Here is a 20608-nt window from a genome sequence, read left to right as displayed (position 1 = left end):
CTTCAGCATTTTGGAAACTCCAGCCACACAACACACTACAACATGCTACAACGTCTCCTCAGCAACTCAGCTATAAACACATCACTAAGCCTTTCCATCTCTCTACTTGTCTCATTCAGATTTTCCATCTACAGTTTCGAGCCTCAGCTCTTCTGTTCCAGACTTTTGTTCATGGATTTTGCATGGCATATTTACCTACAGCATTATGAAGAATATTGTGATTAACATCTCTGATTCTTTGAAAATGCAATGATCATGGAAAAGATATATATGTATGTATGTAGGAGCCTTTTCAAGGATACATACCAAAACTGGAACACTACGCCCTACCAGTTTCCAACTGGTTCAAGAAGCTTCCAACTAAAATCAAGAAACTGATGGAAACAAGGAACTCAGTGAGTGTGCACTTCTGTCCAAGGAGAAGACAAAGAAGACCCTACTGTTAACACCCTCAAGACATGATAGTGATGAATTTTAATAACATATATGAGAATTTTAGAGACACAAACTTTTTGTTTATAAAAATACTTTCCTGAGGCTGTTTCTACTATTCAAGTAATAACCAAACAACTATTAAAACAATGGATATGCACAATAAAAACAGCCTAAATCTCAATCTAGTAAAGGATTTATGTATCTAAGTTCACGACAATTACATTGAATAACCTAATGTTATGCCTGTATTTAAGTTCTCTTTTGCATCAATGACATTTACTAAATTGGAAGACTGGAGAGAAGTTTTACATTGATTTACTGGGTAATTTTACAAATAGCATGAATAGTGCACCAAAATCACAAATAGCCTAAAACAAAATGTCAGTAACTCAGTTAACTTCAATCAGTTTAATAATTTAGATAGTGGATTAGAAATATATTACCTTAAAATAGCTTTAAAAACCTGGGGATTGTGGTAAGTACAGTAGTTTCACGAATACAAGCCGCACGGATTATAAGCCGCACCCCCGGTGCCTCGACAATGTTGCTGTCTTTGTCAATAGATAAGCCGCACCCCGAATATTAGCCGCACTTTCGTTCGTCGCGAGAATCCGTGCGCAGCTTTCACAAATTGGCCAATTAGTAACAGGATCGCGGCATAGCGGGCTTTACTGGCTCGGGGCGGGGCCAGGCAGGCTCGGTCCGCTCATGGTTGCTGACGGGGCCGGCCGGGTGGTGCTGCAGCCGCCGCCGGGCTCACTGGTCCCCCTCTCCCGTCAGCACCGCCCCGCCGCTGCGTTTACGTACTCGCCCTGCTGGCGGGCCAGGCACTGCCGCCGCTGGCAGGCATGCCGGCCGCGTCGCCGCTGCGTTAACGTAGTCGCCCTGCCGGCGGGCCAGGCGCTGCCGCCGCTGGCAGGCATGCCGGCCGCGTCGCTGCTGCGTTAACGTAGTCGCCCTGCCGGCGGGCCAGGCGCTGCCGCCGCTGGCAGGCATGCCGGCCGCGTCGCCGCTGCGTTAACGTAGTCGCCCTGCCGGCAGGCCAGGCACTGCCGCCGCTGGCAGGCATGCCGGCCGCGTCGCCGCTGCGTTAACGTAGTCGCCCTGCCGGCGGGCCAGGCACTGCCGCCGCTGGCAGGCATGCCGGTTGCGTCGCCGTTGCGTTAACGTAGTCGCCCTGCCGGCGGGCCAGGCACTGCCGCCGCTGGCAGGCATGCCGGCCGCGTCGCCGCTGCGTTAACGTAGTCGCCCTGCCGGCGGGCCAGGCACTGCTGCCGCTGGCAGGCATGCCGGCCGCGTCGCCGCTGCGTTAACGTAGTCGCCCTGCCGGCGGGCCAGGCACTGCCGCCGCTGGTAGGCATGCCGGCCGCGTCGCCGCTGCGTTAACGTAGTCGCCCTGCCGGCGGGCCAGGCACTGCCGCCGCTGGCAGGCATGCCGGCCGCGTCGCCGCTGCGTTAACGTAGTCGCCCTGCCGGCGGGCCAGGCACTGCCGCCGCTGCCAGGCTCGCCGGCCGCCCCCTCCCATCTGCACTGCCGCCGCGTTTCCTCGCCCTGGCCGGCACTGCAGGCCCCCGCACCGCCGGGCTCCCCCACGCTGCTGGCCCCGATTCTGCTGGGTTTCCCCCACTGCCAGGCAGCCCCACCTGCCGGCCTTCCTGCTTCTGCCATGCTCCCCTGCACTGCTAGCCCCAGTTCTCCCGGGCTCCCCCGCCCTGCTGGCCCGGGCTCTGCCGCCCCCCCTGCCCCGCCCTGCTGGCTCAGGCTCAGCCGCCCGCCCCCACACTGCTGGCCCCGCCTCTGCCAGGCTTTCCCACCTCAGCCGGGGCCGGCCGGGCTCCAGCTTGGCTTGGGGCTGCCGCGGGCTCTCACTTCCGTGTTGGCAGCTTTTAGAATTTTGTTAATGTATTAGCCGCCCCGGAATATTGGCCGCACTTCCGGGTTTCCACCAAAATTTTGGTCAAATTGGTGCGGCTTGTATTCGTGAAATTACTGTATATATAATTTTCTCTGTAGAAGCAAACCTGAAATCCAAATCTCCCATGAGTAGTTTTGCCTTAGGAAGTGATTTATAAATTAGGTCCTCCTTTTAAACTTCTTCCTACCATCTAGTCAGTCAACTTTTTTAAAATTACATGTTTAGGAAGCCTTTCATACAGCCATTAACGTTCAAACCTTTAACTTTTAGAATATTCCTGCTATTCACTGGGAAAAAACAAAAAAAACCCTACTACCCTGCTGATTAAGAGAAAGATATGTATACTTTTTTCCAAATTAAATGGAGGTTTTTCTTGGTAACAAAAACCTTCTGTAATCAGGCTACCCTTTTGCTTTGACAGAGTACTGGTGGGGTGAAGACAATTTTGTGGCTGTATGTAAAATTGTACTGTAAAAAATGAGGGACCTCCAAATATGGCTGTAAGCACATCCTAGAAAGCTTAATTACTCTGCAGAAAAGTTCGCAATATTATGTTCTTAATATGGCACTGCTAACTCAGACTACCTTGTCATCATCTATTTAAGCTTTCCCAGTATCACCAAAAAACAGACAATGAAACTGCAGCAGTTTTGACAAGACTATTTCATCAGGTCTATTAATGACTTGGCTGTTAATGGCTAGTACTCCTTGTTCTAGGCTCAGTAGCAAGATCTATCCTTCAGCACAGCTGGAAAGTAAAACATGAAGACATTTCAAATTAGGGAGGCAAGGTCTTGCTTTCAGAAAGAGGCAATTGTTTACTTCATCATTTGTGTTCCAAGTCCAAAAGGGCTTTGAACTACAAGCAGAGGTGAGATCCTGCTATTATGAGTAATAATGAGTGCCCACATAATGGGCACTGTCATCTTGCATCCATGCCTCTCATGGCAGAAGCCATCAATCACAAGACTAGCAATATCTAGCAGCTATGAAAAGCAGGCATTCTCCTGCTACCTTCTCCCACTCGGAATGCAGTTAAGAGTAATGTATTCTGTTGAGCTCCCACAGGCATTTGTAACTTGAGCCCTTACTTACATGAAGTGCTGGCATCCATCACTTAAAAAATTAATATAACTCACAAGTAAACACTACTAAACTTCAAGCACTGGTTAAAAAATAACAATTAACTGAGAACAGCTCAGCTAGACTAAGAAAAAGGAAACCATTTTATTCTTTTCAATCCTGGCAATCAAATACAGTTTGAGTTTACACAGTTTCATTAAAGTTAGCAGAGTTCTGGCAGTTCATACAGACCAAAGACTCCATATCTGATCTCCATCCCAAAATCAGAATTGAAAACAAAACTAAAATTATCAGGACCTTAATACTGACTAGAAATAGTCACTTCCTAAAATCTATACATGTGCACATTTATAATAATTCTGTTTCTTTATTTGTTCTGCTTTGAAGCAGGGAAATTTTGATATGGAAAATTTGAATCCATTAAGTTTTCTGGATACGAATGTGAGTACTTTGGCACTCTAAATTTTACATACAGGGAAAATCCTTCTAATGTAGTAAATTTTGTTTTCTTTACCTATTATTGCTTTATCCCAATGCTTTAGATAAAATCATTTCTAATTAGGAATGCTAACTTGACGGGTAGGAGGTGGGGACAGAAGGAGAGATACATTTTCAGAACTGTATATGGAACTCTTGAGCAGAAGCCTGCTACTGCTAAATGCAACTGGTGCAGGCTAGTTGCAATGTCTTCATAATATCCAGACTAATCAAAAGCTGCATCTCCTCAATCCTCCAGTGACAGAGACACAGGAAACTGAATCACCTCCTACAAGGCTGATAACATATTGTGCTGCTGCATCTGGACTGTTTAATTTGGAAACATGAGTTTGGGTATCCAGAAAGCCAAGCAGAAGGAAGAGCAAGGTCCCCAAAAAGAAACAGTAATGTCAGAAAGAAGTGGGGCTGGAAGGGCTATGGTGAAAACCCTGGATAAAGGTAAGATGCTCGAAACAGGGGAAGATCCCAGAGATCAGAGAGAGATGGAGGCCAGAGAACCTCCACGCATTTTGATCAGTGATGGTCAAGGTTGGTAGCTGCAAGTGGTGGTACAGCACGAACAAACAATACTTTGTGCCCAGCCTTCCTTGGCCAGCAGCTGCCTCCTTCCTGAGAAGAGAAGAGCAGTGGGAAGCTGGCAAATGTAGGGCTGAGAAGGCAGCAAATGAGCCAGCGTGGGAGGCATCCAAGTAAGGCTCTCATCTCCTTCCTTCTTAAATCCCAGTATCCAGACTCACTATGGGCTGCTGTTTACACTGTCTCATCAGTGAAGTGAGATTTAAGCAATAAACTGAAAGGGACAATAAACCATTTGCAAGCATTTGTCCAGTGCTAGCTCAGAATTTTAAGAAATGATAATAAAAGATTAACATTTATGAGTCAATGTGCTTGATTCATCTGTACACTCTGAATTTTTAAAGTTCAAATTTTATGTACTTCTATTTATTTGTGAATGATTCCAAAATTTCAAATATTTTCCAAACTACATAGGTCAGTAGGTTTAAATTAATTTGAAATCCCTTCACACAATTCTTTCATCATGAATTTATCCAATTTTCACCCAAGAGGAAAAAAAAAACCAATAACACTTCACAGCTTCCAGCCCTGTTAATCACAAAACACTGTAAAAGTATCAATTTAGCATGGGGAAAAAAATACTCTGCAGGTTTACTGGAGCTATTGATGCAGTATTCAAAATTGATTCTGACTACTGGCACTAAGAAGCAGCCCCAAATGAAAAAAAAAGGCTCTTGCTCCTTTTTCATGTTCTGATTGATCTAAATTAGTATATTAAAGTAAATACTGTGAGTCCTTTACATTTTTATCTTCTCTGAATTTTTTTAATGATCTTCTCAGGTCTTTCCAAGGATTCTGAAAAAAAAATTCAAAAAACAAGGTGCTCAAAAATAATTAATACCACTTGTAAAACACATTTAATCCCCACAAGTTTCTTTCATAAAAGGTTAACATTTTTTTCTGTTATATGAATAAATGCTACTGGCCAGAAGTATAATGGAATTAAAAGTTCAATCTTATGTTGAATTCAGTAAGGAATGAAGGAACCATGAAGGAACCACCTCTGCACACGTTAAATTATTTTTAACAAATTATTCTGTTACCTATCTGCAAAAGTTTAGGTATCTTTTAGAAGTACCCCAAGAATTCATAAATAGATACTATTTCAGAACATACAGGTGGGTTGTTTTGGGCTTTTTTTGCATAGGATGTCCACAGGCCCTGATGGGAGGCACCCAGCAGTACTGAGGGAACTGGCTGATGTCCTTGCGAGGCACTCTCAACAATCTGTGAATGATCATGGTGACTGGGAGAAATGCCCAAATTCTGGAGGAAAGCAAGTGTCATTTCCACCTTCGAGAAGGTTGAGAAAAAGGACCCAAGGGAACTACATGCCAGACAGCCTCACCTGAAGCCTCTGGATGGTGAGGAAACAATGAACCCCAGTATGACCACTTCTGGAATATGCTTTAGTGTCTGTCTGATTAATAATGCTTTCTTATGGTCTCAGATCTTTGATGAGACAATCAGAGATATGGAACAGGAGCATGACTGTATATAACCACTCAGTTTTCTCAGCCCCACTTGAATCTTTATAGGATAACATTAGAAAAGGGAGAAAGGAAATTAAAAATGCTAAAGAAATGCAGAAGATGACATAACCTGGAAGAAATAAATTCATTATGTTTCTGAATTGTGGTTGATTTTTTAAAATTGTTTACAAAAATTCAGTAATGACTCATAATAGAAACATTTCCAGTGCCTGGCCAGGTAGATCAGAAGGTCAAAATTACATAAGCAAAATATTTAGTTGCTCACTAAAGGCAACAGAAGTGTTGTAGTCACAACATGTTTACCCAATATTTCACCCATGCCCATAAATAACTAGAAATTAACACTAGGAAATGGTGATACTAATATTCCCCATATGACATTCTGTGTTCAGCTGCTGTGAACAGCTGTGACAGATGAGGAAAACCACTAGAGGCATGGAAGAGAGTCACATATAAGTAGAGATTAAAACACTGGAATTGTTTTGTTTGGAGAGGAAATGAGTAAGAGTTTACTGGACTCAAGAAGAGGAGGAAGCAAAAAAAACAGGAAACAAACATGAGTGCTGCAGAATAACCTTCTGCACTACCAAGCTACAGTGAGAGGAGTCTTCATGTCCTAAGAAGCAGGAAAACTCTCCAACCTTCCTTCTGGCAACAAGTCACATCTTAACTATGTTTAACAGAAACATTCTTGGGGCCTCTTTAAAAGTCAGAGTGAGCCAGATTTCAGCTGGAATGACAATACCTCCAGGCTTGAGTCACACTACCATCGAGATATAAAAACCTGCAGACTGCAATCTGTGGCAGTTCCTGAGTATCCTTCTCCTTAGCTGCCATTTCAAATTGCTATATTCCCCAAGGAAAGCAGGTTTGCTTGTTTGTGCTCAGACCTCTTTTAGCTACAAACCTCAAGCACTTCCTAAAAGAAGATGTGTATCTTACCACAAAGGGCTGCAAACATAATTTATTGGAAATTACTATGAGAATGTATATTTCTATTTGTTCTTTCAAAATCAAAGCCAGTCAATGGAAATAAACTCAATGAGTTTAATAGCACTATTGAAAGATACATTTTTTTACATAAGCCATATTTCCTTTGAAGCCTACTGAAGCACAAAGTTACTGAGAAAACTTCAGAAAGACTAAAAAAAAGCAGAGATATTCTCCAAACAGTAGATTTTTTTCCTGACATACATCTGAGCAGGGTAGAATACACTGTTTACCATGAAGATAAGTTGTCTGATGGGCAAGCTATTCCAAGTGGGCTACCCTTTACTTTTCAATGTGCTGGATCATTTATAGCTACTCTCTATTCAAGACCACAACTACCATTTAACAAACACACTGACACAAACGTTTCATCAAGCACATACTGGTCAAAGAATCTTAAATCAATCAAACAAAACCCTGTGTAACAAATCAAAGAGTTTTCTACCTAGTGGAAGCAAGGCTTGCTCCCCATTACATTTGTAGCTAGTGAGGCAATTATTTGATGAAAGGGGAGGAAAAGAGAATTCTTTGAATGGTGGCAGTTTTATAATCAAAATCTGTGTTAGTAGCAAAAACAATTGGCAGAATACGAAGAACTGTGAAAAGGAGAAAAAATGTAGTTGAAATTTTCTTACTCAAATATTAAAAGAAAAATTTCATAAAGAGATTTTGTTTTTCCTAATATACAACTTCAATTGAACCTATAGCAGTGGTCTCCAAAGTGAGATGCACAAGCCCATGGGTGTGCAAAAGACAATCCATTAGGGTACAGAAAGAAAATATTATAACTTCAGCTACATATGTAAATTTTAAATGAATAAATACACATATTGAAGTTAGATACTTGAAGATTTTCAGTGATGAAGTGCACAAAAAGAAATTTGGACTTTACCACTCTATCTTTAAAGGCTCAAGTGCACACAAATATCCTTTAAAATATTGGACAACATACTGAAGACTCCAAGATTCATTTATTACTTCAAGTCTTTTGAGAAAGGATCAGCTGATGTGGGGGTTGCTGAAGTATAAATCTTATATAAATAACATATTGATTTACTGTTACTAAGTGGATTGTATTAAACTCAGTCAAAATTATAGTATGAAAAAATCTTTCTTTAAAGGGTAAATATGATAAGTCTCTTACTAAGAAAACTAAGTAAAAATTAATAAGAAAGGTCAAAATAATGCCTCACTGAACTAAGAATACTTTAAGGAGAATAAGTTTTTTTTTTTTTAAACTCCAGAGTTTTAGAAATAAATATAATATACAAACAAAATCAAGATTTAATTTGGTCCACCGAGGAAGTTGATAGGCATTTTACAATTCATTAACTGCAATTAATGTAGCTAATCAGTTTCAATCATCTTTCTCAGAAAGCTGGCTGTACAGTTTCATTGAGGAGAGCGTGTTAAAATGGTTGACATGAAATATGTCTCTTTTCAGTGAAATCATGTGATAGGAATACAAAAGCATGAGAATTACTGGATCAGACAAAAATCTACTACACCTGGAATCCTGTCCTTGAAAGAGGAGTTCTCAAAGCAACATCAGCATTCTCTGAAGCAGAGGTGACAAAGGTAGATGACACAAGGGCAGTGACATTACAAGCCATTTTCTGTTCTGTTGCTACACCTGACACTTACTAGTAATGCTTTCCAGATCGTTCATGAATGTATTTAACAGCACAGACTTAAGTACCCTGCTGGTAACTTGCTTCCACTGTGAAAACAGCATGCACTTCTACCCTTTGCTTCCTAAGTCATAAACAGATTATTTGTCCATTTGAGCATTTACCCTGTGAAGGCATAGTTTCTTCATGAGCATTTGGACTGAAAGTGTTTGCATTAAATCTGGAAAAACAAGTGAAATCTCAAATGAACCAACAATTTCATTAAAGAGCACAAAACCCAAAAATGTATTCTCTCAAAAAAATCAGACAATTAAGGGATGCATAAGGTTGGATGCTTGATCTATTAGGTAGCAGTGGAACAGTGACCTCTCACACATGGGCACTGTCCAGAAAGTAACAACACAGTTATACATGGAGAAAAAGAAAATGAGGCAAACATAAACAAAAAAAAGGAAAAAGGATCTTTCAGTCCTGAGAACTTCACAGTCATCTACCTGAATTCATGACTCAAGAACTATGTTAGACTAATGAACAGTAAGGGACACAAATTCAATCAACTTTAACTAATCACAAATGAGCCTTATCTCTACAGAAATAAGAAAAAATGACAGCTAGAGAAAATTGAAAGGACATAGAGGAAGAATAATTGTTAAGGATTTAATCTTAGAATAAAGATATCTGTATTTCTCAAGACACCAAAAACCAGCATGTTAACATAGACATGAAGGCAGCAAGAGAAGGACGCTCTTCAATCACAACAAAGCAAAATCACAAACTGTGACCAACTATGTAAGTACTGTAACATTATGTTCAGAGATATAACATCAGAGTGTTTCATCTCAAGTTGAACTAGCAGTACAATCCAGTTTCGTGTTGATAAATGGCATTTACTGTAATTGTATAGCTATCCACAGGTTTTATTCAGCCCAGTATATTTTACCATAGGCAGTATAAACTGTACTGAATCAAAATAAAAGATTCCCATCTAACAACCAGGTGATCTACCATCTATGTGATATTACAACAGAAACAGCTTCTTAACAAAAGCAGTGGATCAATTCCTGCCCTCATCAGCACAGCAAGGGAACGTAAAATAGCTGCTATTTGACTTTCTTGCTTCAGGAATCCTGCCAAGTTGAGCACAACTGCTCACAGCAAGCAGACAAAGTACATTCCACTAATTCACACAAGATGCTAACATTTCACAGTCTGCTTTCCAGCAGCAGACAAAAACCTCTTGCATCTCAATGTAACTTTGCCCAGCAAAAACAAGATAGAATTTTTCTAAACAAATCTGTTCTTCTAAACAAACCAAATTAAGACTGTAAATAAGCAATTTTTTGGCTTCTATATCATGAATAGACTTGGCAAATTTACACAGCAGTTTTTAATAAACTTCATGAACAAGGTAGAGAAGACAAACTACACTGACAAAAACATGTCTAGAGACATCTCAAGTAATTGTTCCTTTGAAGTCCTTAAAAAACAGAACTCAAAAAGAGAATACCGATGTACAAAATCACAACAATTCTCATCTGTCAGCTTGTTCTATAGAATCTGTGTCTCCCTTTAAGGGAAAAACAACAAATAGAGTTATTTTGAAAAAAGTCACAGATACACAGATGAAGGATGGCAGTTGCATCTACAGACCACGTTAAATAATATCTTCAACACATCATTCATTTGAGAAAGCAGCTAAGTCATCTACTTTACAGTTCTCATGTAACAACTTAAAGTAAAAACTTTTTAACTATTTAACTTCTCTGCAAAGAAAGGGTATGAAGGACAGCACCTATAATTAATATCAATTCATTGGCATCAATAAATTGCAGTTGAAATAAATTATTTTTATAAGCTAGTCAAAACACTGAAGATCTACAAAAATCTATGAGTTAACTTAAAGAAGAGAGTTTATCACAGCAAAAATAAATTTGAATTCTGTTCAAATTTATTATGAATTTTACATTATGTTATTTTGGTAATTAACATTTGCATCCTTTATTTCATGAGTGGAACATGAAAGTTAATTTTTCAGAGGTCCAGTTGAAAATTTCAGCATATACCACTTAATCCCATCAAGATTGAAGGACATTTTTTAGCTTAAATTCACTTTACAAAAACATGCTTCCTTTTCTTGAGCAAACAGTAAGACTAAATTAAGACTAAATCTAAAAAGATCTAATTTCTGGTTTATATTCTTTTCAGTGTTTGTGAATGACTGACTACTCATTTCCAGCCATCTTTGGCTGTACCTTTGACTGCAACTTCTGTACCTTGCTTCCTGACTTTGGCTTGCCCATTAATTTTTAATGGTATTCTAATAAAAGGAGGCCTTTCTACAAATATACTTTGATAAAACCCTTTCTCCAAAGATTCAGATCCTTTTCAGTCTGAAATGCAATAGAACTAAGAATATATTGGACTCAATGAACACATTAGCAAAGACTTCCACAGAAGTAGTAAAGAATCTTCCTCCTTTGTGCATCTGAAGGCAAGATTAACTTTCCAATATTTTGAAGAAAAAATAAATAGAAAATATACAGTTAAGAAAACATAAACATGGTGAGTTATATGTTACTGCCAGAAGGGTATTAGTGATACTGTTCAATTAATGCCTGGGAGTGCAGCCTAATAAACCAAATGTATTCAACATACAAATTTTCAGTTCTAACACATTTCTGAAGTGTTCCCATATTCCTATACAAACACTATCAGAATCCCATAAAGGAAGTGTTCAAACAGATATTTTAAAAAATACATAAAATAAAAGGAAGAAAACAATAGAAGTAAAACTAAACCTGTATTTATTAGGGCTACTACATTCATAATAAAGGTTCCTTTTTCCTCTTTTAGTGTGCAGCTAACCGAATCTCATACACTCAACATACACTTTTTCTTCCACTCTTATAATAATGTTTGACCTTTCAGTTCCAAAACGCCAGAATCTATACTGGCACTGAACCACAATTCATGTGAGTGACTGCTACAGCCTGTGCTTATCTCCTCCGGACGAGCCAGCAGACAGACACACAACATTTGGTCAGCACATTGCATGATTCTTGCAGACCATTAAAATACTATATTGTATAGCATCAACGCAAAATGCAAGTAATCATGTTCATTAGGAATACAAAACCACAGCAGGTGCTGCAATATGAGTTGAGTAAATGTTTCTTGTTTCACCAGAAATAATTTGCTCCAGCACAAACTGTTTCAGTTATATTGTGTGTTCAGTTATATTGCAGGTACAATTTTCTTTATTAAAACAGACTAAGGTGCTTCAGCTACAGTAATCAACACCTCTCCCCTGTAAGTTTCTGTAGATAATTTTCAGCTCTTTCATGAACTTGTAATATAAGTTCTAAACCAGAAAACAATCACATTTACTAATCCTTAAACTGCCAAGAACATAAGTGCAGTAGGAAAAAAAACCAAAAAAACAAAAAAGCATGGGTCAACCAGATTTTTAATAAAGTTTTAAGTAAACCACAATGAAAAGTAGAAAATGCATACTACTGACTGTATAACCCTGAATACAGGGACTCACAGTTCAGCTTTCTCTACTCTGACCAGTATTGACCTGAGCAATAAAAAATGAATGCAGTCGATCAGGACAGCTTTTGCCATCAGATATCAGTGCCTCAGGGGACGCTGACCCAAAGCACAAGGATTTTTCAGCAGCAAAGCCATTGCAGTAACAATGTGTTCTATTGCCTCTTTTGGACATGACATTCAAAACTAACTACCATAACAAACCCTGAATTTACAGAACTTTAGAATGTATATCCTGTTTAGTTCTTTACAATGAGGCTAGAAATAAAACACTTCAATCAATTCAATATATGCATCTGAACACATACTGTATTTCATTTGTCCTTCAACCACTCAAGCACTCAATATCACACACTGTAGTTCTGAAGGCCAATCTCTTCTGTTTCCAGGTTTTTTTAATCCCTTCAAAATAAATTTTCAATGCATATTATTAAACATTCTGAAAAACACTTCTTATGGCCCTGTATTTAGACTTTGTCCTTTAATTAAAAAGGAGATAACCCATCTACAGCTACTTTGATATGCACTATTGCCAAAATCCGTAATAATTTTAAACCGTGTCTGAATATTTTTCGATTAAAAAACTGCCTGAATTAGTTTGGATAATTCCCTAAACATTACAGATTGTTTCTACACTTCTTTCTCATTTTCAGTGTTGCAGAACTGGGTACTTGCCCCCCTTTACATGACATGGGAATTGTCTGCAAAAATGAATTGCTGCATTTAGTTTAAGATCATTTGGGAGAGGACACTAATGTTTCCAAGTGTTTATTGAGGAAACATGTTTAATTTGAGGCATCTAACTGAAGGTTTTCATCAGATGCCATCAGTAAGGCCATGACACAGAACTTTCCTTTGCTGTCCTTTGCTCCTGAAGATTTAAACAGTTACTTGCCTAATTTTGACAAACTAGAAGATATGTGATCTACACTTCAAAAGCCTATAAACAATATACCAAATAAAGCACTGAAGTCCTTGTTAACTTTTTTGACTGCATCACAATCACTGATGCAGAGTGATTATGTTCTGTGGGAAATATTAAGTTCAGATTATTGGCATCTTTTTGAAAGTGAAAAACTTGTTTCCTGATATGGAAAAGATGAATGCTGACTTGCAGGAATGACATGCATTATTCCTTATTTTGTTTTTTCCTATTCTAATAAAAAAATATGGAATAGGGTCCTTTACAAGAAGAATATGTTTAAAAGATCATTTGGGTAAGATTATGTGACCTAGCTCTTACTTTCACTCTTGTCAGCATCCATTAGGACTTGGCCTTTCTCTTCACTAATCCTGCACTCTTCTACAGTTGTAATATTTACTTTAGTATGGCATACACATATCCGTACTTTAAAGTATCTTTCCGTATGCTCTAACTGCATGTTCCAACTGCAACAATTCAGCCCTTCAACCACCATCCAAGTTTTACTTGCCAAATAACACCTTTACATGTTTATGGTTCCAGCATCCACTCTACTGCACACCCATGCAAACTCTGCACCATTCCTAGTCACATAGCTCACACCTTCTTACATCTATGCTTTTGACAAGTTCTATTGACACCTAATGACACCCTCAGACGGACTATATATTTAAGTCACATAATTGTGCTCCCCCTTCCCTCTCATAATTTAAAAAAATAAATCATGTAAAGAGTCGGAGCAGTATTGGCAAGCATAATTATGCAGGGCTTTTAAAAAGCAATTACAGTAATTTCACAACTATAAGGAGCACCGGATTATAAGGTGCACCTCCAGGAGTTGGCAAATTTCGCAACTTTGTACATTATATAAGGCGCACCGGACTATAAGGCGCACTTTTTTTTTGCAGCGAGGATCTGCGCCGCACGCAACAAAGTAACAAATTAGTAATGGAATTGCACGATTGCGGGGTTTACTGGCTCTGCTCAGGGCTGGATGGGCTCAGCCCTGCTCGGGGCTGCTGCCGGTGCCAGGTGCCTCTGCCGCTCGGCAGCGCCGGGAGCCCGTGCCACCCTGTGGTGCCTGGAGCTGTGCCGCTCGGTGGTGCCAGCAGTCTGAGCCACCCTGCGGCGCTGGGAGCCAGCGCCGCGCCACGGTGCCGGCAGCCTGAGCCATGCCGCGATGTTGGGAGCCCATGCTGCCCCGCGGTGCCGGGAGCCCGCACTGCCCCCGCGCTTCGAGCCGCGCCGTGATGCTGTCAGCCCGAGCTGTGCGAGATGCCGTAAGCCCGAGCCGTGTCACAATGCCGTAAAGCCCCAGCCGCGCTGCGATGCTGTAAGCCTGAGCCGCACTGCAATGGCGGCAGCCCATGCCACCCCAGCAATCTGGGAGCCCCATGTTGCCCCCACACTCCAGGGAGCCCCATGCCGAGGCACCATGGGAGCCACGGGCCACCCTGAGCCAACCCGGAAGAGGGAGCCACGGCCACCCTGAGCCGCGGCAGCCCCGGCACCGCGGGAACCTGGGGTGCAGCCCGGGGCTCCCATGGCGCCGGGGCAGGGGTGGCTCGGGGTGGCTGCGGCTCCCACTTCCGGGTTGGCAAATTTCTGAACTTTGTCCATATATAAGGCACACCAGATTATAAGGCATACTTCTGGGTTCAGACCAAAATTCAGTCAAAAGGGTGCGCCTTATAGTTTTGAAATTACTGTACTCTATTTCCAGGGGGCATTTTTATAGCACTCTACATAAAGCAAAAAAATTATTAACATTAACCTGTTGCTCAATTAGCAATATGGATGAAAGGGGTAGTTACAAAATATACAAGACAACAGGAAAAAAAAAGTAAAAGTGAAAAGTCAAGTAAAAAAATTAAAAAGTAAGGTTGAAAAAAAGTAAAAGGTAAAGTAAAAAATACATCTGAGAAAGGAATCAAGAAAAAGGAAACTTTGGTTGGGTCAAAAACTGGGAGAAAACGACTGGATATTTTCATTTGCAAAAGAATGACTATAATTTTAATTGTTTTTTAGTTACCTGATAAGACAACTTCAACTAGGTCTCCTTCTTGGATATCTGCAGCTGATTTCACCAACTGGAGAATGTTTTCAGAGGTAGGGTCATGGCGGAAGAGCAAGATTTTGTCGTACATTCCATAAAAACCACATTCAGGAAACTGGAAACACAAACCCAGGAGAATTTACTATGCTGTAAAACACATAACTGTAAAATACAAAACTGTAAAACACAATAATTGTATAATGAGATTTTGAGCGCAGACAAGATCACTTCTCAAACTAGTATCAAACAGGATATGTATTTTTTCATCTATGAAAATATTTATCACTATAGTCTGAAAATGTTTCTTCCCCCAAGCAAGTATGCTCATTTGCTTTTCTCTTCCTGTGAACAATGAAGTATCCACGAGGAAATGAGACTGAAGTAAATGTATCTTGCACCATTGCTGTAACTTTCCCCTCACACAAGTTACTGAGTAAGATGATTTAATTAGACCTGGAACAGGTGTTTGGACTAGATGTCCTTTGGAGTGCCCTTCCAGTCTATATTATTCCATGATTCTATAATCTCTCCCCAGATGTCTGCCCAAAATATGCTTTGAAGCCAAAATAAATATATTTCAGCTCCGCCCAAGACGCAATACTTAAATGATAACTCAAAATGAAACATCTATTTTTTGAGACAGAAGTTACCAGGCACATAAAACAATGTTTCAAAACAGTATTTCAAAATTTAACCATAATCATTTGTCTCAATGCAGAGAAATTTGAGCTTCAAAATCAGATTAAATCCTGTTTAAACTAAAAAAGGTTTTTAAAAATTCTGAGGTAACTTTTTTCCTTCTTTCTTTTTTTTTTTTTTTTGTTTGTTTACTGCAGCAAAAGAATTAGTGCTTTTTTTCATGCTCCCGGCCTAAAGAACTAAGACTTTGTTCTGAAAACACAACCAAGAAACCCTTTCTATGTTACCAAAGGAATCCACTCAATTTTACATCAATGCACTACTCCGTGTTTTGGTAACATGCAATGAAATAAACCAACAATAAGTAGAGCCAGAGAGGTTATACACAAACACAGTGGCGCTTATAAACATTTTTTTTAATAGAGGCAGTGAAATATTATTCTTCAAAAACGGAACTGCTGATCCTTTTTAAAAACTGAAAGATTTTTTCATTTCACTGGATTTCAGAAATACCACAGGCACTTCCCTCTAAAGCCATTATGACTTAAATTGTTTGCTCTCTTTATAATCCCACTCCATTTGCTCTTTTCAAATAACTCTACTTTTTCTACCTAAAAAAACCCATTTGCAATATTACACATACTGTGTATGCATGTAGAAATATATGTATCATGAGGCATAATCTGTAGAAAAAAGTAAATTCAATCACAGCATTCTTTGCTAAATTACATACAAGAAATATCTTCTGTTTGAATTAGTTTTCCCCAGACACTCTGTTCTCATATCAAAATAGTCATTTTGATGGTGTGATTCTTCAAACATTGTATAAGGACCAACTGTTGCCACAGTGACAAAAATTCCCCCAGCTACGCTTATTCCTGCCAACAATAATGCTGATATGCACAGACCAAAGTAAACAAAAAGAAGCCACAATGCTTGTTATTACACCACCATAAACAGCATTCAGTTCTGCTAAACATGAGACAAAATAGGGAAACTATGGTACTGGAGCTAAATTCCCCAATATTGATAGGCGGTCTTGTTTCAGTATAATATCTGCTTAAAGCAGAATTACCAGAGTTAAATGGCCATTATAACTGCCATAATGAGGAAATAAGAGTACATCGGTAAGAATCAGGAGTGGAAGATTGCTTACATGGCATTCAGAAACAGGATGTATTTCTGGCTGCTTAACAAGGCATCAGTAGCCATTAAGACATCAAAGCTGTCCATAAACACCTTTTTGCCTTCTCCAAGTGTGAGGCAAAATGAATCACTTTAATGGTCTTGCAGTGTGGTTCAGTCAAAGGTGCTTTATTTTACAAGTGAAACTGGATAAATGATCCTTACAGCATAATAACTTGCTCAACTGCCACAGTTTAGCTATGTATTTCAAACGTGTCCTGCCTCCCCCTTTTTAGAAATAAAAATATCAGCTTTTTAACAGGAGCACTTACCAGCAATTCTTGGCTCCAGATTTAAAATTTAGCAAGATTTCTAAATCAACTCAAGTCTTAAGGATATTTGTTAGATACCCCATTGTCCTGATTTAAGAAAATGTATAGGGAAACACTCTAAAATTAGTTCTCCCCCTTTGTTTTAACCAATCCCTTTCCACTAATAAGGAGAAACAAAATATGAGTAGATACAAGTGAAAAAATAAATTTACTAACAAGTGAAACTGCATGAGGCAAATAAGAGACTTTTATTCCAAAAATTGAGCATTACAAAAAAAAAAGTCATCTAAACATTCATCTAGAACATATCCTATATGATATTGTAGCAGCTTTTGAAGACACCTGTAATAAGCACACCAAAATTTCTTTCATTTTCTAAAAAGATTACATCACGATTATTTACCATAAGACTTTAAAGAAACACAAAATGAAATTATGTTTACAGATGAAAAAGACTGCTGATCAGGAGCTCAAGTAATAATTTTTTATTTCCCAGATTGTGGGCACTTTGACAGAATATCATCCATAAAATACAGGACAAAAGGAGCCTTCAGCACTAATCTTTCCTCAACAGATAGAAAACAGAAGCAAGCACTTAGGTGTTTTTACCCTTAGCAACTGGAAATATCTCAAGAAAATCCACCACAATATTATACCAAGAACCATATAGAAGACAAGTGATTATGCAAATTCTGGATTTTCAATTAAAAAGCCTTCAAGTGATACTCCAAAAAAAAAAATGCAGACTCAAATTTCAATAACTAGAACGTCTAATTACAAGTATTCAATAATTTATTTTACTCACTATCCATCGCATTAGCCAGTAATTTCAATGACACTGGTCCCTCCACATGCAAATATGAGCTGAACTATGTACATCCATAACAGTGCTCATGTTAACAGTTGTTCTCAAACCAAGGATCAAAGAGAAGCTAACAAAAGAAAATATTAGTTATATATATTTATTATTATTAGCTATATATATTTATTGGGACAATTGAATGGTTTTATTATTAGAGAATGAAACTTTGCAAGACCTGATGTATCTAAATGCTAACATATTTCCAAACTGAATTGCAAAGCTTTCAAATATTAATTAATAATTACAAATCATATACACAGTTATCTGAATGGACAACCTACTCAGCCTCCTTCTTTTCAGGTAAACCACAACTTAGAATGGAAATTAACTTCAAAGAAACATAAGACTCTGTGAGGTGAGACAACTCTTCACCAGTTTGGTTTAATAATTATATATTTGAAAGATTAGCATAGTAATAATTTTCATTGACAAATGAAAACCACATGAGAAATAAATTTCTCACATCTGAAGAACTTGACCTGGAAGAACTGGTAAAAATATACTCTAAACAATGATGATGTTTCATTGCAATTAGTAATATTGTCCAAGAGTCAAAAACTCTGTTGCTGTGATAATTTTGCAAAGATACTTCTTTAAACATAATAAAATTGTAAAATACTGGCAGATGGATTGTCACTGCTAAGAGTGAAAAAGAAAAAAATTCATCTTCCTGTTTCTGTCTTTTTGTATATCACTAGAATTTTGCACATCTTCTCTAAGGGTTAGTTTCTGTGGTTTTATTCTAAGAAGTCATGAGAATTGGGTTTTTAAAATTTTTTCAGTCATCACTGAAGTTTTCCTTAAAATTAAATTTAATTGTCTTTTTTAGTGATGACTGTTTTTTTTTCTTCTAAATTAGATAGGGTTTTAGAAGTCCTTAGTGATTGCCATAACAGCACCTGCAACAAGAACTTTGATAAAACCTGGAAGTCTTTTACAGCACAAAGATAATGATCCAGCACACATAAGGTCAGTGGGCTAAACAATGTCTTCACAGCATGTGGAGAAGCTGAGTCACACTGAATGTTTGTTAACTTAACTGGCTACAACACAAATAACCTTGACCAAACCTAAACAAGACTGTTGACCTGACCCTAACATGTGCATAAATAAATAAGTAAATAAATAGTCTTACATCAATACTACTGTTTTAGTATAAAAATATAAATGCACAAAACTTTTGAAACAATCACATTAACCAAAATGGAACATTATTCTTTTATATTCTTTAAATAAGAGTGCATTTTAATTTTAGAAGTCAGAATTTCTCTACAAAGGTCAGAACACAGCAAAATCATGACACTGAAAAGCCAATGTTTCATCAAGAGGACTGCCTACATTTTTACTTAGCTGTGGTAGTCATTATTAACTCACTTGCAGAACTCGAGATTTTTAAAAATCTCTATTTATCAATGCTATCATGAAAATAATAGTCTTATGCATAAAGAAAATACCACAAGACTTCATGGTTTTGTGGTAAGAAACACCATTCAAAGTCTTTCTACTGTCTTCTTGTAGACAATTACTACAATTACTACAAAGTTAGACAAATGCTGGAGTTTAAAGAAGAGTTTGCACTACGGCCATGTAGAATATATGTAGCAACACCTGAGTACAAACAGGAGGTGGAGCTTGCTCCAGCAGTGCTGGCATCTCCACTTCAATGCAGGATGTCACATTCTGTGCTTAAGATATCTCAGAAATGCTGACTCACCCTAGACCTTTCCAGTAACTGCATTTGCACTTGCCAGGCAGACAAACAGCAAGGATGGGCAACAAACTATTTCCTTTCCTTTCTTTCCTTCTTTTTTATTTTTTCCAGGCAATCAGTCTTCAGTTATAGGAAAGAAAAGGGTCAGAAAATATCACGAGTAGAACCAATTACCTAGATGTTGCCTATGTTGCAGTACTACCCAGGACAGGCTCAGGTCAAACCCATTTGTCACAGGTTCAGAAAAACAGACAAATGATAGATGAACAAATATCTTTATTTGGAAAGGTAAAGAGGCAACTGAAAAAATCTTGAAAGGCAAGGAAGAGATGACAAGAGCAAGGAAAATACACATAGAAGAGTGACACTGGGAAGACCTTGATTGTCTCATGACCTTTGAGGATAGCCAAGAGCCAGATTTACAAGGGTTAAAGTGGTGAATGGTAACAGCAATAGAGGTCCTTGCTCCCTTTTTGCCTTTGCATTCCTAAAAAATGTAATAGCAATTTGCTTCCAATCTAACTGCTAAATGAAACAGACATGTTACTGAGAATATAGTCTAAACCAGTCAGAAACCATTTTCTGGATCCACAGCTAAGTGGCACTGAAATGGTTCACTGCCACACAGATGACCTCTTTCCCCAGAAGCAAGGAGATGACACTGCCACTCCTTAATTTAAACAGTCTCTTCTTACACATGATGGGACCCAATGTCTGGGCATCATGTGAAAGAATGTGATTTGGCACAGATCAAACTGTATCAGGAAGCATTCAATTAAACAACTGA

General features: G+C 38.8%; 1 protein-coding gene across 4 annotated transcripts in view; it reads right to left on the bottom strand.

The window, feature by feature from the left end:
- The window catches only part of PRKD1 (protein kinase D1), a 125391-nt gene that overhangs the window by 45836 nt on the left and 58947 nt on the right, over nucleotides 1-20608 (bottom strand). For all 4 annotated transcript variants that reach the window (XM_033063450.1, XM_033063445.1, XM_033063446.2 and 1 more), the window contains exon 2: nucleotides 15129-15267. In XM_033063450.1, coding sequence (XP_032919341.1) covers nucleotides 15129-15243 — 115 coding nt within the window. In that variant the 5' untranslated portion in view covers nucleotides 15244-15267. The remainder of the gene's footprint in view (nucleotides 1-15128; nucleotides 15268-20608) is intronic.

Source organism: Catharus ustulatus, chromosome 6, assembly GCF_009819885.2.
Source record: "Catharus ustulatus isolate bCatUst1 chromosome 6, bCatUst1.pri.v2, whole genome shotgun sequence".
In the NCBI taxonomy this organism is placed as follows: domain Eukaryota; kingdom Metazoa; phylum Chordata; class Aves; order Passeriformes; family Turdidae; genus Catharus; species Catharus ustulatus.
This window is presented reverse-complemented; position numbering and strand designations above follow the sequence as displayed.